Genomic DNA, 26,011 nt, shown 5'->3' with positions numbered 1-26,011 from the left:
GCAAATAAGGGACTTTTTTTTAATATTAAAAAATACGCCCTAGATTAAAAAAAAAAGGATGCTATTTGTAAAAGGTTGGACACGAATTGGTGGCTGCATCCCTCCAAACAGTTGCAGCAAGTGAGTTTGAGAGGAAGGGGGTGGATTTTAATGGTTTATCACGCTTGTGTCTCGCTGTAACAAAGCGATCGTAACAAGAGCGGAGCCAGAGGAAGGGGCGGAGCAGCAGCGCAGTGAGGAATTCAAGTGACAGGAATAGCAGCAGTTTAACCTCCCTATTGTGTGAGAGCGGAACCTCCTTTAATATCTCCCAGTAATGTGCAGATAGGTATATTTAGAATTATTTTTCCTCCTCCGAGTCATTGTTGAGGACTCTTGAACGTTGGGGCTGAAACCGACAGGGCCATTTTAAAATGTTGAATGATTGCAGAGGTTTCAATGTCTGAGTTTTGCTCCTTCGTTAGCTGGAGCCTGTTGTAGTTGAAGAATGAATTCCAGATGTTTCGGGAGGAGAGAGCGGCGTTGAGTCCGAGTCGGTCTTAATTGACAATCGGGCCAATCCTTTTGACTTTGACTCTTTTTCTCTCTCTTTCTTTCCATTTCGGTCCACGGTGGATTTAAAAAATATATATATATTTCTGTCAAATATAAATAATTAAGCAGCAAAATGGACGGGTTGTCGAAAAAGAATGAGAAGTTAGAAGTGCCAGAGGAGGAAGAAGTCGATCCCAGAATTCAGGTAATTATTTTGCAAAATGTTTGTTTAAATATTCGGTTTTGTGACTTGCAGCCCCATGGATAGGTTTCATTGTAACGCTTTACTGCATAACTGAAAAAAAATATTAATTACCAAGTTGGATAGGAATCAGTGTTAGATTCTGTTTATGTAAATTACAGAAGACATGTATTATAATCTACAGTAAGGCAGCCGTACAGTAATCCACAGTATAATATATGCAGTATTACAATAACCCTGGTATAATTATCCAGTATCAGAAATAGGGGTTTGACTCTGTCAAGGAGATTTAACAGTTTTCCAGGAATTGAACCCTCTCTATTTTATCCAAGGCGAAAGGGTGTCCTTTTCTTGCAGAAAAATATGTGGGATTTAAATGCTATTTTATTCATAAATATCTCAAATACACTGTCACATTTAAATAATTTAACAGCCTGTGGTGTGCGTAACTGGTATGAGCTGTGCCATTGCTAACTGCAGTTTTGAAATAGTCTGGCCCTCTTTCTGACACCACCCCACCACCTTCCCCCTCTCAGTAATTAAATTTGAACTTATTTTTATGTTCTATTAGCTATTCACCTATCAAATTGTATAAGATCTTTCTACAGAACCACACTGCAGCAAAGAAATTTGGCGATGCAATGCCATGGCATATAATTTTGCTTTGTTCTGGGCTGACCGTGGAGTATAGTAACTCTAGTCAAAATTATCAGTAATTGTGGGCAGGACAGCCACTGCTTCCTGGGCCTAATTGCACAATTGTCGATCTTTAAAAACTTCTTTTTTTTTTGTAAACAACATGCATTTTGCAATTTGGGTAGGCCTTCTGTCATTTATCAGTGGTGCTGTGCTTTCAAGGTTTGAAGTTTTCCTGGTAACTTTGCTCAGTGCTCTCCATTCAGAGCCCAAAGTTGTCCTGATTTCCAAATCCGAAATGAAAAAGCTGCTGTTAGTGATAGTAAGCATGAAGCTGTCAGATTATCTTTTTAAAAACTCATCTGCCTTCCCTTTAGGGAAGGAAACTTGCTCTTCCTTACCTGATCTGCTCTGTAATGTGACTCCGGTGTCACACGAAGATGGCTACCTCTTAATTTCTCTCTGAGGTGGCCTAGCAAGCTCGATTGTATCACCACCTTAGGGGTGAGCACTAAATACCAGCTTTGCTAATCCATTTCCTGCAAATGAATTAAAAATACTGTAACTTCTCATTCTGGTGAGTCTCCTTCCCATTGGTTTAACATCCTTCCTGTCATGGGCTGCCCAAGATACTTTGTTATCTTCCAAATGCAGCCTAACAAAGGTCAAGTACTAGTTCAACATTTCCTCTGAGGATTTGGTTTATTTTGTTTGGTGGCAGTGCAAGATAATGTCTTTAGGAATAATTTCTGCAACTGCACACCATGGCCCACACTCCATTTCAAAGTCTTAGAGTTTCCCTACTATTCTTTCCTCCAAAAGACAGTACTTCACGTTTTACAAATAACGGTAATTGACTCCCACCTCTCACCTCCCACCCTGCTACATTAACTGCAGTCAATTCTAATTTATGGTTATAATTTGTTAACCACCTTGCCTCAGTTTAGTATTAACTGTCTAGTCACTATAGGAGTATGCTAATCAAACAGTGATCTTGTTGCTTGCTGTTCCCATTGGGTTCATTATATTCTTCAATAAAAGAAAGAACCTGCATTTATATACAACCTCTCATGACCTCAGGACCTTCCAAAGTACTTCAAGCCGGTTAAATACTTTTGAAGTATAGCCACTTTTGTAATGTAGGAAATTTGCACATAGCAAGGTCCCACAAACAGCAATGAGATAATGACCAGATAATCTGTTTAGTGATGTTATTTGAGGGATAAATATTGGTCAGGCCACCAGAAAGAGTGTGGAACAATAACAAACTGACCGGGAACACTAGAGCAAAAGTCTACGGAGCCTGCATCCTCAGCACAGAGATGTGGGGCTTGTCTTATGAGGAGAGATTGAGCAGTTTAGGCCTATACTCGCTACAGTTTAGAAGGATGAGAGGAGATCTAATTGAGCTATATAAGATGCTAAAGGGGATGTTTCCCCTTGTGGGGCATTCTAGAATGAGAGGCCATAGTTTTAGGCTAAGGGGTGGTAGATTTAAATCACAGACGAGGAGGAATTACTTTTCTCAAAGGGTCGTGAATCTGTGGAATTCACTACCTCAGAATGCAGTGGATGCCGGGACGCTGAATAAATTTAAGGAGGAGATAGAGAGATTTTTAATTAGTAACGAATTGAAAGGTTATGGGGAGAGGGCGGGAAATTGGAGTTGAGGCCAAAATGAGATCAACCATGATCGTAATGAATGGCGGGGCAGGCTTGAGGGGCTGAATTGCCAACTCCTGCTCCTAGTTCTTATGTTCTTATGTACAATAATGAAACGTGGACAACATCTGTTAGACAGGAGAAAAGGCTGAATGGTTTCCATCTATGTTGTCTCAGGTGTATCCTCAGCACCTCTTGGCAGGCCAAGGTCATCAACTTGTAGATACTGGAGTGTGCTAATTTCACCACCATACACTCATTGCTAAACCAACGACATCTGCGCTGGTTCAGCCATGTTCATTGGGGGATGACGTCTGTATACCCAAAGACCTTCTTTACGGTGAACTAGCCACTGGCTCACAACCTACTGATGTCCATATCTCCGCTACAAGGACACTTGCAAGCGAGATATGAAAATGGCAGCCATTGACGCAAGCAACTGGGAGAATGTTGCCAATGACTGTGACCTCTGGAGGCTGACTGGAGGGGCATTGGAAGAGGCGAGGTGAAATGGAAAGCTTAGCTGACTGAGGAGAGAGCCCAGGAAAAACAAGAGGTCAGGAAATCCTGCACCTTCTCAGCCCACTGTCTTCATCTGCAGCAGGGACAGCCTTGCTGGAGTGGGGCTCCTGAGCCACAGGAGGCAATGTTTAACACTGAATCGACGACCACGGCGTAAGCCATCCTCTTGTGAGATGGAGGGCTGTCAAAACATCTGTTTTATTGAAGTTAGTTGAAGGATAAATATTGGCCAGGACACCAGAGAGAACTCTCTGATTTTCTTTGAAATAGTGTCATGGGATCCTTTTCATCCCTCTGAGGGGACAAGCAAATCCTCAGTTTAACATCTCACCCAAAAGACGACACCTCTTTCTGTTTAGCACTCACTTGTTACTGTACTGGAGTGTCAATTTAGATTTTGTCCTTGAGTCTCAGGAACGGGACTTCAACCTTCTGACTCAAGAGGCAAGAGTGCTATCAAGTGAGCCAGGGCTGACATGTAAATGGATTAATGGGGATTCAAAATAAATAATGACATTAGGGGAAAAATCCAGCTTCCAAGGCATCATAAGCAGTGAGACTATTGGGGGGTAGACGATGCTCAGATAGATGGAGATGGCATTATTACTTGTTTACAAGATATTCTCCATGATATTTAAAAGATTAACTTAAATCACTGCTACGTTACCAATTTTCTTTTTTAAAAAAAGCACAATTGAAAGAAGTTTTTTAAAAAATTGTGACCCCCTCAAATGCATGCAATTAAATTAACATTTTCCTTTCAGAATATGTAGGTACTATTTCAAAAAGTATAAATGCAGTTTAATGCTTGATATTTTCTTGACAGAGTTAAGTGCTTTTTAATTATGGAATGTGTTGCCTTTTTGTGCAGATGCTGAGTGGTGGGATTACATAACATACTGCAAACAAGACATTATAAATTTTGGTTGGGAACATAGGAATAGGAGTAGGCCAGATAGCCCTTTGAGTCTGTTATGCCGCCATTCAATTAGATCATGGTTGATCTACAGCCATGATCTCAACTCAACTCCCTAGGCCCGCCTTTTCCCATATCCCTAAATTACTTTGGTAAACAAAAGCAATCGATCTGAGATTTAAAATTAACAAGTGACTCAGCATCAACTACCATTTACTGAAGAGAGTTCCAAACTTTCACCGTCCTTTGCATGTAGAAATGTTTCCTAACTTCACTCCTGAAAGGCCGGGCTCAGAATCAAAGGCTACACCCTCCTAGTCTTAGATTCCTCAATCAGTGGAAATAGTTCCTCTCTACCTACCCCATCTATTCCCCTTAATGTCTTGAAAACTTTGATCAAATTGCTTACTAACCCTTTAAATTGCAAGGAATACAATCCTAGTTTGTGTAATTTCTCTTCATTATTTAACTCCTGAAATCCAGGAATCATTCTGGCAAATCTATGCTGCTTTGTCCCCAAGGCCAATGTATGTGCTTCCTAAAGCAGGGTGCTCAGAACTGAACACCATACTCCACGTGGGGTCTATCTAGCACTTTACATAGCTGTAGCATGACTACTAATCCCTTGTATTCTAACACTCCTAGATATAAAGGCCAGCATTCCATTAGCCTTTTTGTATCTGTGCATGACATTAGCATCTTAAAAAATCTGAACATTTTCAAAGTCTTACTGGATAATTATAGACTCTCTAGTATTTTTTAGGCAACAGATTTTAGGCTAACTGGTCTATCAATCCCTGGTTTCCCCCTCTCTCCTTTCCTTTCTTAAAGAGTAGAATGACATGCAAAATTTTCCAATTTAGCAATGGTTGCTGAATCAAGAGAGCCTTGGAAGGTCCATTCAAAGCCTGAGATGAAAGCCTTCTGGTCCTTGGGATTTGTCACTCTTTAGTGCACCTTCATTAGTGTTAATTTGCTTATGTTAATATTGCTGAGTCCACATCTCTGATTCAATACTAATTTCCTTGGGACATTCGGCATGTTATTCTCTTCCCCTACTATAAATACAGATGCAAAGTAATCATTTAACATGTCCACAGTTTCCTTGTTTTCATTTATAATATCTCCATTATCAGTTTTTAAGGAGCTCTCATTGCTCCTGACCACTCTCATTGTTTTCCCCTATATAATTGTAGATTTTTAAAAATATTGATTTGTTCCTCATCAGCTATAGAGTTAATGTTGGGTATTTTTAAATATGGATTTGTGTAAGGTGACTGCTGTGGTCGTGTATGAGGAGCAAGGTTGGGGTTATCTTTTTGATTTTTGAATGAGGTTAACATTTGTACCATATGCGGAATTGAATCCAGAGAACCATACAGCATAGAAAGCCAATTGGTCCATTGTACTTGTCCCAGCTCTTTGAGCTCTCCAATTAGTCCCAGCCCCCTGCTCTTTCACATAAATGTAGGAACAGGAGTAAGTCATTCAGCCCCTTAAGCCCCATTTAAATCATGAATGGCTCGCATCTTAACTCTATATGTCCACCTTAATTCTGTAATCGTTAAATGCGTTCATTGAACAAAAATCTATCAATCTTGTGTTTTGAAATTTTCTAATGACCCTCTCAGCATCCACAGCGTTTTTGGGGGAGGAGAGAGTTTTCAGCATTGCCTGAATTGTTCAGTTAGAAACTGGACTAAATAGAATTGAGTGACAAGGTCCTTTTTCAAACTTAAATTTTGATATTTAAAACAAGCAAAGGTGAACAGATGGTGCTGACTCTAAAAGGCTGCCCCGTTTTATACTAAAACTGGATACAGTGTAGATCATCATAGGGTTGTTGCAGAGGTGATACCGCAGGACCCACCCGGAAAAAAATGCTGCCACCTTTCCATAACTCTTAATACCCTTGCCTAACAAAAATCGATCAATTTCAGTTTTAAAATTTTCAATTAACTGAGCCTCAACGTACTTTTTGGGCAGTTTTCCAGATTTCCATTACCCTTTGGATAAAGGAGTGCTTTTTGACATTGCCCATGAATGGCCTAGCTCCAATTTCAATGTTATACTTCCTTGTGCTGGATTCGCCACCAGAGAAAATAATTTCCCTTCATCCACCCTAAGCTGGTTAATTCAGTTGGGTAGATAGCTAGTGTGTTGTTCAGCCAACAGCGTGGGTTCAGCCAACAGCGTGGGTTCAATTCCCGTTCTAGCTGAGGTAGACTTGGAACCTGCCTCCTTGCTCTGCCCCTGAAAGCGGAGGGCAATGACAAACCACCACTGACAAAAACTCTGAAGAAAACAGTTCAGAATGAAACATCAGACAATGAGCCAAGGACCTGCCTTCAGGAAGAGCACACATGGAATAGAACCCTATCAAATCCTTTAATCATCTCGAACACCTCCATTAGATCATCCATTAATCTTCAGTAGGCAAAGGCCTAGTCCAAGCCACCTGTCTTCATAATCTAACCCTTTTAGCCCTGGCATTCTGATGAATCACTGCTTCATCTCAATTACGCTGTACATCCTTCCTAAAGTTTGGTGTCCAGAACTCGACAAAACACTCCAGCTAAAGCGATAAACAGAGATGATATCAGGTCATCAAACTGAAACATTAACTCTATTTCTCTATCCACAGATGCTGTCTGAGTATTTCCAGAATTGTCTGTTTTTACTTCAGTTTCCAGCATCTGCTGTATTTAGCTCCAGATGAGGCCTAACTTAGTTTATAAAGCTGAGGAAGCAGAATCACAGAATTGTTATGGTACAGAAGGAGGCCATTTGGCCCATTGTGTCTGCACTGACTCTCCAAGTGAGCATTGTGACTCAGTGCCATTCTCCTGCCTTTTCCCCGTAACTCTGCACATTGTTTCTATTTAAGCAATCACCTAATGCCCTCTTGAATGCCTCGATCAAACCTGCCTCCACCACAATTCCAGGCAGTGCATTCCAGACCCGATCCACTCATTGAGTGAAGAAGTTTTTTCTCACAACACATATGCTTTTTTTGTAAATTACTTTAAACCTGTGTCCCCTCATTCTCGATCATTTAATGAACGGGAACAGCTTCTCCCTACCTACTCTGTCCAGCCCTCTCATTATTTTGAACACCTCTATCTCCTCTTTGCCTTCTCCTCTCCAAGAAGAACAGTCCCAACTTCTCCAATCTATCTTCATAACTGAAGTTTCTCATCCATGGAACCATTTTTGTAAACCTCTTCTGCACTCTCTGCAATGCGTTCACATCCTTCCTAAAGTGTGGTGCCCAGAACTGTACACAATACCCCAGCTGAGGTCTCATTAGTGTCCTACACAAGTTCAGCATAACCTCCTTGCTCTTGTACTCTATGCCCCTATTAATAAAGCCTAGGATATTGTATAACTGCTGTCTCCACCTGTCCTGCCACCTTTAATGACTTATGTACATATACAGTCAGGTCCCTCTGCTCTTGCACTCCCTTGAGAGTTGCACCCCTTATTTGATATTGTCTCTCTATGTTCCCCCTCCCAAAATGAATCACCCCACACCTCTCAGCATTGAACTTCATCTGCCACCTATCTGCCCACTCCACCAACTTGTCTATGTCCTTTTGAAGTTCTACACTGTCCTCCTCACAATTTGCAATGTTTCCAAGTTTTGTATCATCTGCAAACTTTGAAATTGTCTCTGCACACAAAGACCTAGATCATTAATATATATCAGGAGAAGCAAGGGTCCCAATACCGATCCCTGGGGAACTGTACTCCAAACCGTCCTTCAGCCCGAAAAATATCCATTAACCATTATTCGCCGTTTCCTATTACTCAGGCAATTTTGTATCTATGTTGCTATCTTAACGTCCAACCTGCTGCAGTTCATATTGTGTGGATCTTTCAGTGCCTATCTGTATAATCCGAAAGTAGGTCCTTTCTCATGGAAGTACTCAGAATTATCCAGAGGCATGTTTTAATAACTTTCATTGTATTCTGACCAAAATCTGGTAAAGATGTAATTGAAAAAATTCATCAATGTGTCTTATCTTAACCTCACACTGAGTATTCCATTCCCTTTAACTACTACTCCATTTGTTTAGTGTGGTGATTTTAATTCCAAGGTAAATTGTCCTTGATCTTCAGTCACTGGACTTTTGCCTGTGCTGTTGAGAGGGATGAGTAAGTTGATTGCTCCAAAACTCTGCCAACGGTCCAACCACTAAAAAGTCTAAGAAACCACTTGGGCTGGGTTAGCCTGTGCTATTTTTGCTTTCCTTCCAGAAAATGCCACAGCTGCCATTTATTTTCCAATTGTTCTGCAGGGTGATGTTGCCAACCCACTTTCCCGATTCTTAAGGATTGTTTGGACAACTGAGTAGATTTCAGTGCCACTTCAGGGGCCTTCAAGAGTCAGTTGCATTACCATTCTGCACTATATGTATGTAGATCCACCTGGCAAGGAGTGGCAGTTACTCTACCTCGAAGGATGTTAGTGAAGCAGTTGAGTATTTAGAACAACCCAGAAGCTTTCATTGACCTTTTTGTTTTGGAGCTAGCTGATTTTTTTCTTTCAATTCATTCAGAGGATATGGGCATCACTGGCTAGGCCAGCATGTATTGCCCATCCCTACCTGCCCTTCAAAAGATGGTGGTGAGCTGCCTTCTTGAACCTCTGCAGTCAATATGGTGTAGGTACACCCACAATGCTGTTGGGAGGGGAGTTCCAGGATTTTAACCCAGACAGTGAAGGAATGATGATATATTTCCAAGTCAGAATAGTGAGTGGCTTGGAGGGGAACTTCCACGTGTTGGTGTTCCCACGTGTCTGCTGCCCTTGTCTTTCTAGATGGTGGTGGTCGTGGGTTTGGAAGATGCTGTCTGATGAGGTTTGATGAGTTCCTGCAGTGCACCTTGTAGACGGTACACGCTGCTGCTACTGTGCGTCGGTGGTGGAGGGAGTGAATGTTTGTGGCTGGGGTGCCAATCAAGTGGACTACTTTGTCCTGGATGGTGTCAAGCTTCTTGAGTGTTGTTGGAGCTACACTCATCCAAAGTGGAGAGTATTTCATCACACTCCTGGCTTGTGCTTTGTAGATGGTGGACAGGCTTTGGGAAGTCAGGAGGTGAGTTACTCGCCACAGGATTCCTGGCCTCTGACCTGCTCTTGTAGCCACAGTATTTATATGGCTTATCCAGTTCAGTTGCTGGTCAATGGTAACCCTCAGGATGTTGATCGTGGGGGATTCAGCGGTGATAATGCCATTGAATGTCAAGGGGTGATGACCATAGGAAGGAGCTTCATTTGTTCCCTCACATTGTCTTTGTTCTCCCTAATTGCTATTTGGTGTAAATCTGCTGGTGCTACTACATTGAGTCAGGCAGTTGTTTTTGTAAGCTGCCAAGATAAGGAAGGGTTATGTGCTGTACGCAATGCACTCTACAGACTGAATTTTATTCCCATCTCTGTGATGCTGTAGCCGATTAAATTTAACACAAGTTGTTGGTCTCTCACCTAGACCTGATCGAGTGCTTTAAAGCCTTAAACACTGAAAGATGACAGACAAGTGTAGAATCCCCTCTCTCAGGCTGGCATCTTTGGTTATATGGTTGATCAGAATGATCTTGTTTCTTCTTGAGTCGTGAGAGCCTTACCTTTGTTTTAACATTTGTGAAGTTTGAAATACAGTGCTAATTGCTTTAAAATCTAGTGTAATCTAAATTGCTAAGTTATTTTAAGAATACCCATATTAAATGTGGTGTATTAAAAACAATAAGTTTAGTAAAAGTCATTCACTCTGCATTTTATATATGTTAAGTCACTGTTTATCACTGTTTACATCTTCTGTATTTATAGACTCTATTTTTAAACAATATTTTGGCAGCATGTCATGTTTTCTGTGAGATTGCAGGAATGACGTTCCAATCACGAGTGTTATGGTTGGAGTGCATGTCCACAGGCCCCTGAAGGTGGCAGGACAGGTGGATAAGGTGGTAAAGAAAACATATGGAATGCTTTCCTTTATTGGACCAAGTATAGAATACAAAAGCAGGGATGTAATGTTGGAACTGTATAAAACATTGGTTAGGCCACAGCTGGAATTTTGTGTACAGTTCTGGTCACCACATTACAGGGAGGACATAATTGCTCTGGAGACAGTACAGAGAGATTTACCAGAATGTTGTTAGGGCTTGAAAATTGCAGCTATGAAGAAATATTGAATAGGCTAGGGTTGTTTTCCTAAATGATGTGTACAAAATTGAGGGGCCTAGATAGGGTAGACTGGAAAAATCTGTTTCTCTAGCTAAGGTGTCAAGTACCAGGGAGCATTTAAAAGATACATGGGTCTGCATCTGAAGTGCTGTAACCTGCAAGGCTATGAACCAGGTGCTGGAAAGTGGGGTAAAAATGAGTGGCTAGTTTCTTTTTTTCCCTCTTTTTTTTGGCTGGGTTGAATGGATTGAAAGCCGTAACTTTTCTATGGTTCTATCACCTCTTCTTTCAATTTCTCCCATTTTACTTGGTACCGCCACAATGCTGGTTGACCACCCTTCTTCATTTTCTCCTTGTTAGTCATCCATTCCATTTCCAATTCACTGTGTTTAAGTCTCTTGCCACCGCATCTTTCCATCTGGTCTCAGGCCTGCCTCTTCTCCTTCTTCACGGCAGTCCCATCTACATCACTCGCCTCACTAAATTCCCTCTCTCTGCAAAATGCAAACATGCCATTTCAATCTCTTGTTGGTTACTTTCTTCGACTCTCCCACAATCTTCACTGACCTCCTGATGTACCGGTTCCCAATATTGTCCTTTCTCATCACTCCACACATGCATCTCAGTATCTGCACCTCATTAGTATCCAGTCATTTGTCCTCTCTTCTTGCTATTGCCCAAGTTTCTGCATTATAACAAGGTTGGTCTCACAACTGCCTTGTAGTTTCTTCCTTTCAGTTTCAGTGATACACTGCACTTCTTCCAATCACTCCAACCAGAGATAATCTGTCATTCATTTTTATCCTTCCATCTTCTGCCACCACCAACCATGGGTACTTGAGGCTACTCACTTTCTCCAAGTCTTCACCCGCTTTTGCTCTGATCCTCTTCCCTAGGCTCAAACTGACAGTCTATATATTAAGTCTTTTGCGTCTACAGATCTTCATGCCCCTGTCATTCAGTGCTTTTCTCCTGATACTCAGGTCATGTAAACATCATCCCCACCACTTAGCTCAATGTCATCTGCAAACATCATTGACCATGGCCCCTTCCTGTCTCGCTTGCTCAGAACACCCATAGCAATCAGGAAGAGGAAGGGACTCAGTGCTGATCCTTGGTGCAATCCAATTTTGGCTTTGAAGCCCTTTCTCTTTTTGTGCTACCCGCCTTACCCAACTACAGTTGTCTGGCACTCCTTGTCCATGTCCTGTTATAGTATAATTGTACGTACTTGTCAAGGAATTGATAAATTATAGCACATCTCCTGACTTCTTCCTGAGACACCCTGGTCATAGGTCTTTTCTAGCTCGATGAATGAATACAATCTTCATGTTGCATTGGCCATCCTGATATTTCTCCATCACTGGTCTCAAAACGAAAATGTCATCAGTGTTGCTTCTTCTGGGCATGAGTCCAAACCGACCATCATAGGTTTATGTTATTTCTCTCAGTCTCTGGCCCATGACTCTCTCCCTTATCTTGAAGGTATGTGATAGGAGTTTAATTCCTCGGCAGTTTTTGCAATCTTAAATGTCTCCCTTGCCTTTGAATATTGATACCAAAGTGCTTCGCCTCTACTCCCTTGAGATTTTCTCTCATCATAACACAACTGAGTAGCTCGTTCAGGAACTGGGCAGATCCATATATTCACCTGGACAGATCCATACAGGTACAGTGTCTCAAAACCAGCCATCTCGGGACCATGTCTCTGTCGGATTTTGGATCGTGCTGGTTTTCAGGTCGGCTGGTTCGGTTCGGGTCGTGTCCGGCGGATGGGGCTGAGCCGGGTCTGGTGGGGTCAAGGGTTGCTCTGACCACTTGGAGCGTGGGGAAGGACTGGTGTGCAAAGCCAGTAACTAGTCTGACACACCACTGTGCCAATGTAGCAGCTAGCTGAACAAGCCGGTAACTTATTTTACTCATTTAATGAGAAAAATTCATGCATGGCTGCTTATAAAAATGTCCGGGTTTCAGACATCTCCAGTTTTCAGATAACCAGCTTTGAGATACTGTACCTGTATCTCTGCTGGTATCTTAGCCATGCTATCGCTTTGCCATTTGGATTTCCTCCAGATTGATGCTCGCTGTCATTCCTTGGTTTGCAGCTTTCTCTTCTGTCTTTATTCTTGGGCTTCCTTCGTTCATAAGCCAGTTGAAGCATAGGACCCACCTCTTCATCCTCTTTCATTAAGGTTACGCCTTGATTGTACGTATATTCCTCACATCCTTTGTTAACCTATCTCTAGCAGCTGCTATTCTCGAGGTATCTTTTTGTCCCTCATTACTATCCAGACTTCTTTATATTTCTTCCAAGGCCAGGGACCTTTCTTTAGCAGTCACTTACTTTGCATGCTATTTTGTACTGTGCTTTATCTTTGAGCCCTGACTGTTCCACTTCTTTAACAGTTTCTTCTTTTTTTACTGCACTTTCTGTGCTACCGAGTTCTCCGCTACCAAGTTTCTTTTCCAGACTTTCTCCTCCCTGCTAATCTTTCACACACTTCGTCAGTTTTCCTAACCAAGACTGCCGCCAAATTCCATCAGTCGTCATGGTGTCTGTCATAACTTCTTCTATTTTTCTTGGCTGTCTCTCCATTTTCTCTCTGAATTCCCTCTTCACTTGTGGGTCTTTGAGCTCCCACCACCTGATCCTCTTGTCTGCTGCTGTTTTGTTTTCTTTTCAATCAGCTCTGCCACCAGCATCCATGTTGGGTGGTCAGCACCTTGCTTCAGAAGACTTTGCAATTTCTATGCTTCCTTTGCATGTTTTTTTCTAATCATGATGTGGTCTATTTGTGTTTCTCTACCACCACTGTTGTAGGTTATAAGGTGGTTTCTGCGATTTAAAAAAAAAATCATATTTCTTTTCGCTCCCAGGTTTAATATTACGAATTGGTATGACACGGCAAACTCCGGGATCATGGCTCCTTCTTTATTTGTTTCTCCAAAACCAAGTCCGCCATGGATAAATTAGTATCCCACTCTTTCTCCCCCCACGTGTCCATTTAGGTCACCTGCCACAACTAGCCTGTCACTGCCTGGTATTTGAATTGTATTGTCCATCTGTTCCCAGAGTTCTTCCTTCCTCTCTGGTCCACACCTGCTGTGTGGCGTATGACAACTCACTTATGTTCCACATTTCGCCCACTGATTTCTAGCTTTACTGTGATTCTGTCACTAATTACACAACTGTACAAATTAAGAGCAAGAGCAGGCCATTCGGCTCGTCGAATCTGCTCTACCGTTCAATAAGATCATGGCTGATCTGATTGTGGCCTCAGCTCCAAGTTCCGGCTACCCCTGATAACCTCTCACTCCCTTGTTAGTCAAGAATCTATCTAACTCTGCCTTAAAAATATTCAGTGACCCTGCCTCCACTGATCTATGGGGAAGAGAGGTCCAAAGATTTGCGACCCTGCGAGAGAAACAATTCTGGAAGATTTGAAGAACTGGAAGATTCTGCCCAATGCCAGCACCTTGTCCTTCATTTCCTCGCTTGGAACTATTCCATGTTCTTCTCTCAACCTGTCCAAGGTAATGAAGTACCAATTTCTCTGGCTTTGTTGCTCTTCCACTTTGTTTCCTGGGGACCCATAATTTTTAACCCTTTTCTCTCCATCAGTTCGGTTACTTCACCACTTCTCCCTGCCAGGCTATGACTTAGTATTTTGAGTTTGATCATCTTTTCACCTCTCCTCTGGGCTTTCTTCTTCAGCCATCCTTGTCGATTGGATGGTAACCCTCGCCCATTCGCCACATGGATTGGGCAGGGACCCTGGGGGTCGCTTGACATTTGCATTCACATGAATCATCATTTAGATTTGGTGGGTGGTTTTACAGCCAGATGCCCTTCCTGCCGCTAGCCCTCTCCATTTATCTAGGCTTGGAGTCGGCGGCGATACATGCACCAGTGGCTGGGTTGAGTAATGGATGGTAGAAACATTGCCTACACCTTAGAAAAGAAAAAACTGAAAGGGGCAGAAGAGCAAAGGAATCCAGGGATACAGATGAACATGTCACGAAAAGCAACATTGTATGTTGGCAAAGCGAGTGAAATGCTAACAAAGTACTGAGATTTTATTCTAGGATTATAAAATTCAAAATTAATGCGTTTATGTTAAACTAGTATTGGACTCTGATCAGGGCACGTTTGGAGTACTCCATACTATAAAAAGATATGGAAGCACTGGAGAAGGTGCAAAAAAAGATGTGCAAGAATGGTAGAAGAACTAACATTTGACTGCCATCAAAAAAGATTGAACAAATTGGGGTTCCTTCTTCAGAAAAGAGACAGAGAGAAGGTCTTATAGAGGTCTTTAAAGTAATGAATTATGAGAATGGATGTTACGTCTTCTAATATTTTTGGGGAATATTGTGTTATTCTGGAAAGGTGTGTGTGTTTTAATAAGCTGGCAAAGGTTGCTAGAGACAGGCTGTCTGAGGGGTTTAAAACATGAAAAGGATAGAGGTGTTAGGTTTGAGGTACAAGTGAATAGGTTAGCTTTAACATTTGTGTTTTTAGATAAGTTGAGAGTTTGAATATCAGGGAAGTCAGAGGTAACAAGAAACATGTTTGTATCTTGTAGGAGTTCCATAGGTAATTAGAAGAGGGGGTGTTATATTTTATTGGCCAGAAAGCAAAGACAAAATGGAGACATGAAAGATTTTATATTTAGAAGGATTTGAGTTTCAAAGAGATGTGAGAACAGTGGAACCTGAGATGAAAGGGGAAAAAGCTATTTTAGAGTAGTTCTGAGATGTAGCTATTAACTGGAGCTGAGCTGGGGGCAGTTAGCTGTTGGCTGTATGAGAAAGATCTCCTGGAAACAGCTTTAGGCTGGGAGAAGATGCAGTTTGAATCTGCCATCCAGTCAATTCAGAAAAGTCTTGGGCTGCAACAAGCTGTCTGTCCTAAAGCCTTGGATTTCCACAGCAGAGTGGAAGAGAGCTAGAGGTCGTGTGGTATGCCTCTATTAAAGCTACAGCAGTTTGCCTTGGGTAATATTACTGGATTTTATAGTTAAACACCTATAAGGGAGTGTTGCCTGGAAGTTGTTTACTTGTGGGTCTGACCAAGAAGGGAGTCTTTTTGGGGGAATGTTTTGTAAGACTAACTTTAATTGTGCAACTGTAACCTTGTGTACTTAAGTTTTCTTGTTAATAAAATTTTTACTTTTAATTTTTAAAATCCCAAAAGTATTACTGGATTTCTTGCTGCTGTGATCAGTCAGCCTTCTTCCCATTTTCAGAATACAGAAAAAAGGCTGTGGCTCGTAAGTCAAGTTTTCCCCTGGGATTTGGTTTGTGCAGCAATTAACATCGGCTGTGGTCATAACAGAATGGATTGGAGAGCGTGGATGTTAAGAGAATGTTTCCAGCTCTGGGAGAATCCTAAACTAGGAGTGATAAATAAATATAGTTACCAATAAATCCAATAAAGTGAAATGTCTCTACTCAACGTGATTGGGATGTGGAACATGCTACCGCAGGAAATGCTTGAGGCAAATCGCTTAGATGCTTTCAAAAGGAGACTAGATGAGCACATGAGAGAAAAGGGAATATAAAGATATCCTGAAGGATAAAATATAGTAGATGGAATGAGAGACTTGTGTGGAGTATAAACATCAAACTAATTGGCAGAATGGTCTGTTTCTGTTTCTGTGCTTTACGTTCTATGTAATTCATCACAGGTTTGTGCTTATTTTTGTTCTCTTCTCCTTCCTCCCCACAAACCCTATTGTTCACCTCATGCGGTGTTCTTGTCAGCTCAGTACCTTTTGTGTTCAGTTAGTGGCCTATAGTTTTTAATAAGACCCTGCTATGTTACGGATTTGTTAGATTGTTCCTGCACTGCTGATGTATCTGTTGCGGCATTGCAAATGACTGCAAATTAATCATCAAAACCCACTGCACAGACTTGAGCACAGAATCTAGACTGGAACTTCATTGCACTACTGCACGGTTGAAGATGCTGTCTTTTTGGTTGAGATGTTAGACCAAGCCCTTGTCTGACTTTTTGGGTGGTTGTAAAAGATTCCATGCACTATTTGAAGAAAGGCAGAGGAGTTCTCAGAGTCTTGGCCAATATTTATCCCTCGACCAACACTGCAAAAACAGATTATCTGATCATTTATCTCAATGCTGTTTGTGGGGCCTGGCTGTTTGCAAATTGTCTTCTCTGCATTAACCTTGACTATCCTTTTGTCTGTAAAGCAACAATATGCTGAAATTGCAAAAGGTCCTATATAAATGCAGGTTATTTTTAAATTTTCAAAATGCTGAAGCAAAATAATATAACTGCATTTGAAAGTTCAGGGGTAGAGTTTTGGCCTTTGGGTCAGGACCCTGGTATTAGACTCAAATGGGGGTCAGAACCCTGCACTGTATGGGAAACAGCCATCCAGCAGCCAATTATCCCTGAATTAACCAATTAATGGCCAGAGGCCAGGCTTGCTGTAAGGACAGCAGACAGGCTCTCGAAGCTGGAGGGAGCTGCTGTTTTCAGGTAAGAGGAAGAGGGTGCCTCAAACTCGAGGCACCCTCTCAGCCACTTTTAAAACTTTTAAATTAAAGCATGGTCACAGCAGCCAGTTCATCATTGTGGCCGGGCACATCCGTGGCCAGGCAGGTCGGGAGGGCCTCAAAGCCTGCCCGGAGTATTGGCCTCCTGGCTTGCCACTGGTAGGCCACCTCCCGCAGGCAGTTGGCCTCGTCCTAGGGGGCCTGTCTCTATAAATGACCAATTATTTGTAATTAATTTACTTTAACTAGCAACCTGCTGCGTGTGGGTGGGCAGTCCTTCCGCTGCTGATCCTGCCTCCGGGAAAATAGCCAGTGTGCTGGTTGGCAGCATGAATTTTTGTGCCCGTCTGCCAAAATTCTGCCTCTCTTGCTAAGATTATTATCCATCCAGTTAGCATTTATTATCAGAACTCTAGAAAGAATGTAATGAGCAGAAGGCACAGACGCTGTATACCAAAACACCATCTGACTTGATTAATCAGGACCAATAACTAATTATCATCTGATTTTTATGTGAACCTTGTCAAATGTAGCAAAACCTGGTTCCATATGAGAGAAAGTAGCTGTTAGTCAATATTTTCCTGTTTTCACTTCTTTAAAGGTTTGTGATTGAGCAAAGTTAGGCTGAGGAAAATTATTCATGGGCTTTATAAAGAAATTGCAGAATGTAATTCCAAACTTTATTTATTATCTCTTATTTGTGAAAAGACTTGGTTAGCTCATGTGTTTTGAAGTATATTTCTGCTGATAAATTTTAATTCCAGTCCCCAATGAGTCTTCTAGACCTCCTTGTTTTTAATTTAATAAAATCTCCTCTTTGTCTCATTACCACCTGGTTGCTGCTGCAGTTTGGCGAATGCTGCAGTATTGAGATTGTGATACCAAACGCTACTGGTGTGGGTATCCCAGTTACAAAATACCATTAATAGATTACTGCACGGTGAGTAAAGGGCAGTTTGTAGACTTTTAGTGCAAAGTTCAGTGTGCTCCAATTTTGTTCAGTTATCCTGTACAGTAAAAACACGAACCCTCCCTTGTAATTGTGGAACCAGAACATTTCATATTGTTGCACAGAGTACAGCAGGGATTGATCTTGTTTCAGTCATGCTGTATAAATCTTGATGTGTTCTGCATTTGATTTGCTATCTCTAAAAGAAAATGGTGCACATTTCCAAAAGGAAATTAAATAGTTTAATTATTTATCAACCTCTGTTTCTACAGTGGAGGGATTGTTACCCCAAAGATTGCATGGCTGGGATTTACCAGTTTATTTAATTACCTAGGCTGAGACATTTATTGTCTCAAATCTTTGCAAAATGCAAAGATATTGAGCTAAGCTGGTTGAACGATTAAACAGTCTAATTAAATAGGACAAATCTAACTCTATTGTCTTTGGTGGAAAGGATGCCTTTCTTCTAGTGGAAAAGCATGAAAGCACATTCACAGATATGCAGATCTCATTCCGTTTGCTTCTTGTTCCTTTGGTATTCCGATTTGGAAGCCATAGGGATGGACACCGCCTTTAGGAAGAATGTGACGGCTTTAGAGACGGTCCAGAACAGATTTAGGTGAATGGTTCCAGGGATGAGGCTCTGTAATTATGAAGGTAGATTGAAAAAGCTGGGGTTATTCTCCTTAGAGAAGAGAAAGCTGAGAGGCAATATAATAGAGGTGTTCAAAATCATAAGGGGTTTTGACAGAGCGGATAGAGAGAAGCTGTTCCTTTTGGCAGAGGGGTCAAAGAACCAGAGGATACAGATTTAAGGTGGTCAGCCAAAGAACCAAAGTGTGAGAAAACCTTTTTTTTAATGCAGTGAGTGGTTAGGATCTGGAATGCACTATCTGAGAGTATGGTGTCAGCAAATTCAATTGTGCCTTTCAAAAGGGATTGGATAAGGATAGAAGATTAAAAAAAATGCAGGGTTATGGAAAAAGGATTGGGGGTGCAGGTGGGAGTGCTTTGATTGTTCTTGCAGAGTGCCAGTATGGACACAACAAGCCAAACAGCCATTGCCTGTGCTTGTAACCATTGAAGATATTCTCTGAATTTATATCACATGAGCCAGTGCACCTTATGAGCAAGAATGTCAAAATTACAGAACGTGCGCTTTCTATTTCAGTTCTACCAAACTGAAATGTCTGGTTGTACTGAAAAAACCGTGAGAATTGGAGGCGAAATCTTGAACAGGAACCAGCTGAAGATTGTCTCCTATTTCTTACTTCTGTTTTAATGTTGCAAAGTCAGTTATAACTTTGCACTTGCATAGGATAGGGAAGAGTTCTGTAATGTGAATAAATGGGACAGACTACATAGGGGAGTTTTACCACCTCCTTCCCTACAATGGGCGAAAGAGGATCAGGGGTGGGGTTAAATCACTAATTATGTGACACCCAATTGTAGCGGCCATGAATGTGCCAACTTTGGGTTTAATTGTGATAGATTTGGCCATTCTGAGTAATCTGCTCTGGAGAGTCGGGTCAGTGATTTATGAATGAAGGTCCATCCTTCAGATTTTGAAAGCTGTATGAATTTAATCGTTACAGACTTGCTTTTCCAGGACACAGGAAATCCAACATCTAAAGGGAGGCAAGAGCTGAATAATTCAGCAGTTAAATGATTTTAGAGCAGATCTGGTGGGTCTGAAGGAACAGGAGTGCTTCCAATAGCAAATCTGCGCAATCTGATCTCCCTCCTACTGCCTGCACCCCCATGTGATCTTCCCATACCCCTGCACTCTGCCGACCCCCACCAACATGCCCAATCTCCCCCCACCCCCTCCCCACCCTCTCACCATACTCCAAGCCACCCACAACTACGTCCCACCCAGATCTTGTCCAGCCTTATTCTAATTGGTTGCTGAGTGGGAAACAGATTTAAAGAAAATATTACTTCCACGTTCCTGACATTTCCAGGTTTTTTCCGGCCACAAACACACTCCCTTGCCCTCCCTGTAAAAAGCGGGGCCCATGTGGTAATCACAAGGCATACAAAGTTTAACAGACTATGGTTTCAGTATTAACCACCAACTGATGGTTGCCGTAACCACCAAGCAAGGTTCCTTCCTTTTTTTTTTTCTTTACAAGTTTGAAACTTCTGGTCCTCTGGTTTGATTTGCAGCTTAAGCAGAAACAGAACTTGAAATTCCGTTGCAGCAGGTTGGCTTTCACAGCACAATGGGACAGAGATTGTATCTACCCCATTACAATAGGATCGAGGGGCCAGTGAAAAAGACAAGGCTGAAGCATCTTCAGCCAGGAATTCCGAGTGGATGATCCATCTCGCTCTCCTCCTTAGATCCTTAGCATCACAGTTGCCAGTCTTCAGGCAATTCAATTCACTTCATGTGATATCAAGAAACAGATGACATTGCAAAGGCCCCTATAATATCTTGGCTGTGGTGTTGAAGGTTTGTGGTCCAGAGCCAGCAGCACCCCTAACCGGAGCTGTTCCAGTACAACTACAACATAGATGCTACAGCATCTATCCGACAATGTGGAAAATTGACCAGGTACGTCCTGTTTGCAAAAAGCAGGCCAAATCTAATTTGGCCAATTAGTGTCCCGTTAGTCTACTCTTAATCATCAGCAAATTGATGGAAGGTGGTGTCGACAGTGCTATCAAGCAACACCTACTCAGCAACAACCTGCTCACCGCTGCTCAGTTTAGGTTCCACCAGAACCATTACAGCTTTGGTCCAAACATCAACAAAGGGTTAAATTCCAGAGATGTGGTGAGATTGACTGCCCTTAACCTTAAAGCAGCATTTGACCAGTGTGGCATCAATGAGCCCAAGCAAATTGAAGTTAATGGGAATCGGGGGAACTCTCTCTCTCTACTGGTTGGAGTCATACTTGGCATGACCAAAGATGCTTATGGTTGTTGGAGGCCAGTCATCTCAACCTCAGGGCTTCGCTGCCGGAGTTCCTCAGCATAGTGTCCTAGGCCCAACCATCTTCAGTTGCTTCATCAATGACCTTCCCCTCCCCATCATAACGTAAGTGAGGATTTTTGACTGTTTGGGGCTGAACATTATATTTGTACCTCCTCAGATAATGAAATAGTCCATGCTCACATACAAGAACACCTAGAAATAATTAGGCTTGGGCTGGTGGGTGGCAAGTAACATTCATGCCACAGAAGTGCCTAGCAATGACCATCATCTAACTGACCAGTTATAGAAATACTGTAGCTACAAGAGCAGGTCAGAGGCTGAGAATTCTGCAGAGAGTAACACAATTCCTGACTGAATGAAGCTTGTCCACCATCTACAAGGCACAAGTCAGGAGGTGATGGAATACTACAGGGGTGCCTGGATGAGTGCAACTACAACAAAACTCAAGCGCGACATCATCCAGGACAAAGCACCCTATCCACCACCTTAAAAATTCAGTCCTGCCACCTCAGGGGAACAGTGGCAGCAGTATGTACCATCTACAAGATGCACTGTAGCACTATGGCTCCTTCGACAGCACCTTCCAAGCCTGCGACCTCTCCCATCTTGAAGGATAAGGGAACACCGCCACTTGCAAGTTCTCCTCCAAGCCACACACCGTCCTGACTTGGAACTATCTTGCCGTTCCTGCAATGTTGCTAGATCAAAATCCTGGAATTCCCCTCCTAACAGCACTATGGGTGTACCTGCACCACACTGGCAATGATTCGAGAAGATGGCTCACTACCACTTTCCAAGGGTAATTAGGGATGGGCGATAAATGATGGTCTTGCCAGCAATGCTCACCTCCTTTGAACTAGTTTTTAAAAAAAATGTCTCTCTGCTGAATGTGAGGGTGTGACAGGAAACACTTTTTTCAGTCCAAGCTCAGCTTCCTGTGGACATAGGTTCACAGAGTAAAATGTTCACAATTTGGCATATATTTGGTAGTCATTTGGTAACTGATCACTGCTGGTGTTTACTCAACTCCCTCACAGCCTCTTTAGCTCCTAAGAAGAGTGAGTTTTTTTTTCCCTGAGGTCACAGCTGGTTATTAGAAGATGAGTTGGAGAGTGGTAAATCACGAAAAGAAAGACCTGATGTACACCACAAACCTCGTGTCACAAATTAATCACTTCATCTGTGGCATGACAATTACTACCTGTTTAAAACAAAAGGGTCTTGGGTTCAGGTCCCACTTCAGAGACTTGGGCACATTGCTTAGACTGGCACTTTCAGTGCAGTACTGAAGGGAGGGCATTGTACCTGAGAGTGAAGAAGGGAAAGGAGACATGACTACATAGGAAAAGGGAATAGAAGGACTAATGAGAAATGAAGTTAAGAAGAGTATTGCTGAAAATAAACATTTTTTCAAAAGCTTCAACAAAATGTATTTTTTCAGCAATATTCAGTTCTGTACTACCAAATGACTATAAGTTTGAAAAGAAGAGCAACAGCGGAAATAGGTTGAATGAGCTCGGGTCTGGAGCAGCAACCAGAATACAGTCACGAAATGGACACAAGGAGAGCTCAAGTTGCGTAGGTCTAGTTACATAGAAATTAGAGTACATAAAAACATGATAGTAAATGGGAAAAGGAAATAGATGGTGATAATAGAAAGGAGTCCAGAGCTGAAATTAGAGGACCAGGGGTGGAATAATGATGACTTAGGTAGGATGGAAACAACATGAAGCATCAGTGAACTGTTGTCTGAGTTTTGATACAGGTGACGTCAGTGAAGTCCAGAAGCTGTTCGATGGTGTAGTATTGGCGGATGCACTGATGTGTGGATACAGGAGGTGTATAGAGTCAGTTGCAGGACAGAAAGATGATGATGAAGTTGGAGGATGTCATAAAATCCAAAAGCAGCAGAGGGTTGTTAAAGATCCCATGGCATTGTTTTGAAGAGGAACAGGGGAGGCCTTCCAATAAACTGGCCAATAATTATCCTTCAACCTGCATGTGAAAACAGATGATCGGGCCTTTATTTCATTTCTGTTTGCAGGACCTAGTTATGTACGAATTGGTTGCCGTTTTCCCTACATTGCAAAGGTCAATTGGCTATAAAGTACTTTAGGAGATCATGAGGCCATGAAAGGCATTACATCAATCTTTCTTTCCTTTTATGGAAGCAAAGCTGCAATTATTGTTTCTAAAACTGTATGCTAGTCTGTTGGAAAACTGAGTCCTCTAAAACATCTGCCAGGCAGTTTTATGGGAATATTTGCTGTGTGATTTTAAAATGCACTAGTACTGGTGATAGTATTAAATTTGTGATACTCTCCTTTTCCTTGCAGTTACTAACCCTATTTCCCTAGAATTTTCCCAATCCAGAGGTGGTCTTTCATTCCCTACTTGTAATGTCATGCTCGTGATTTCTTTATAGGGCATAAATGGAACAGGATTCCCAAATCCATCATTCTGTGTTTTGCTTCATATTGCAGCCAGTTTTATATATTAGTATCTGAATTTAGAAGTACAGTATTTGAAACAATGCACTTAATTCAAAGTCACCTAATACAAATTATCCAATAATTCAATGTTTTTTGCACTGGATTCTCACTTTGTGTTATTTACATTGCTTAATTTAAATTCTTTTTATTGCAAACTTGGATGGGGCTACATTTTTCTATTCAATATAGCCATCATTTCGTTAGCAGTACTTTGTATAATCTAAAACTACCCATGGTTGAATTGCAGCAAAAACAACTGTTCGGTTGAAGGAATTTTCATTTTTAAATGAGATTAAGGAAATGATACCTTTGCAGCTCATCTCCTGTAATCACTTCTTTGTTTCAGTGTGGTTTTAGAATTTGTAGTGACCAAAAGAATTCTCCTTCCCCTGTGAGTTACTGAGTAACAATGCCCTGTGGTAAAATATCCTTAGGGTTCAATGAGTTGCAATGGATGGGTGCCCATTGCCACCTCTCCTGATTTTACTTTACCTTCAAAGCAAATAGAGAAGAAAATGAGGAAAGGTATAAGATAGGAACCATCTGGTTGTGTATCTCCCACTTTACAGTGTGGGCAAGTGGGCTGAACCTTCAGCTTTAGGGTTGGAGGAAAGGGTGTAAAATGGGTGATGATGGATTGGTCACTGCATATTCTGCCTCATTCCTGCCTTCCCACCCCTTCCAAGGTTGGAAGTTCCAGTCAAAGTCAAGCTGTGTGCAAAGTAAAACGGGCCACAATTTAATATGGCTGCTGATTTGCTGTGGGCCCATTTTGTACTTCAGCCAAAGACCATTTTTACGCCTAATAACTTTTTTTATTCTTTGCCATGCAATGCTCTAATATTAGATGAGTGATCATGGCATCATTATTGTCAGTTGATTAGTGTCAAACTTTGTTTTGTGTAATGCAAGTCTACTGATTTTTGCAAATTATCCTAAGGATAGTTGCATATTAATTCCAAATGTTCATTTCAGCAGTAGAAAATTCAACTGATCTGTTGTATATTGCACTGAGTAAGACTAGCACATGCTCAGCTGCAGGCAGCCATTATTGAACTAAATATTCACTCCTCCTCAACAGAGAGGGCAGCAGAGAGGGTAATATAATAAAAAGCTTAGAGCTTGCTATATTCTACACTCCTTCCCCATCAGAGACTCAGTGTAGTGTTCTGGGGACGCGGGTTTGAATCCCACCACGGCAGATGGTGAAATTTGAATTCAATAAAAATCTGGAATTAAAAGTCTGATGATGACTACTAAACCATTGCCAAATGTCGTAAAGACTCATCTGGTTCACTAACATCCTTTTAGGGAAGGAAATCTGCTGTCTTTACCTGATCTAGCCTACATGTGACTTCAGACCCATGGCACTGTGGTTGACTCTTAACTGCCCTCTGAGCAAGGGGAATTAGGGATGGCAATAAATGCTGGTCTAGCCAATGATGCCCACACCCCATGAACTAATAAAAAAGCCTTCAAAAACAACTTGTACATTAAAATGTAAAATGGTACATGTACATAAGTTCCCAGAATACAGTATTACTAAACCAACATCAACAATACCTGAAAACTGAACAGGTTAGGTTGCATACTTGTTTTTACTGTAATCACAACCAAAACACACATTCGATACTTTCCAGAGTGATTTACATGTTTTTTTTTTAAAAAAAGGTTTCTTTAACACCAGTATGTGTTTCATAAAATATCATCTTTTGACAGGAAATAACAAAAATAACAACTTAGTCATCCTCCTTCCTACATACTTTCAATTAATGTATCGGGTTTCTTTCTCTTTCTAGCTGGGTATCTCTTTCAATTTGCGTTAGCTTGGCTCTACTCTCTCAACATCTCTGACTGTGTCAGACCTGAACTTTAACTTTGACAACAACTCCGCTTAAAGGTTGGGTCTGTGACTTGATTGATTATCCTTAATCAAAGACCCTAACTCACTTTGCTCTACTGGTGGTATCTGTAGCACTGGAAAACTTCCACATTCTTTGTGACTTTCACTTTGGGCTGTAGGGGAAATTTGGATGGTAGAAAGTTTCTCATGCATTTCCTTTGTTAAATTTCCTCTTTCGAGCAAATTATCCACAGCAGACTAACGGAGTCTCTCTCCAATCTTCGATAGCTATGTGAATGCGCCTAATCTCTTTACAACAACTCCAATCTCGTGCTGCTCCTTATCACCTTTGGTGGTTTTTCACCATGACCTTCTGACCAGCACCAAACTCTTAAGTTTCATGCCTGGTGTATCATGACTCATCTTCACTTTGCCTTGCTTTTCTCTTTCTTTACTGTTGAATTCAGGCTTAAGCAAACTAAATCCTGTTTTTAGGAGCAAGTTGATACACTGGCTCATAAGGTGAGCAATCTTTTGTAGACTGTGATTATTGTTGTGTGGCTGCAGTTGCTGCTGCTCCTACCAGGAGACCTGCAGTC

The 26,011-nt window shown here is 41.6% G+C and overlaps 1 protein-coding gene across 2 annotated transcripts in view; it reads left to right on the top strand.

The window, feature by feature from the left end:
* The first annotated feature begins 266 nt into the window (after positions 1 to 266).
* The window catches only part of sh3bp5b (SH3-domain binding protein 5b (BTK-associated)), a 74,879-nt gene continuing 49,134 nt past the window's right edge, over positions 267 to 26,011 (top strand). Inside the window, exons 1-2 of one of the 2 annotated variants that reach the window (XM_078539385.1) lie at positions 267 to 328; positions 661 to 739. In XM_078539385.1, the coding sequence (XP_078395511.1) occupies positions 668 to 739 (72 nt within the window). In that variant the 5' untranslated portion in view covers positions 267 to 328; positions 661 to 667. The remainder of the gene's footprint in view (positions 329 to 660; positions 740 to 26,011) is intronic. The other variant, XM_078539386.1, reaches the window with a different exon arrangement.

The sequence above is a fragment of the Cetorhinus maximus genome, chromosome 3 (assembly GCF_964194155.1).
Source record: "Cetorhinus maximus chromosome 3, sCetMax3.hap1.1, whole genome shotgun sequence".
In the NCBI taxonomy this organism is placed as follows: domain Eukaryota; kingdom Metazoa; phylum Chordata; class Chondrichthyes; order Lamniformes; family Cetorhinidae; genus Cetorhinus; species Cetorhinus maximus.
The sequence above is the reverse complement of the archived record's forward strand: the minus strand, read 5'-3'. Positions and strand labels throughout refer to the sequence as shown.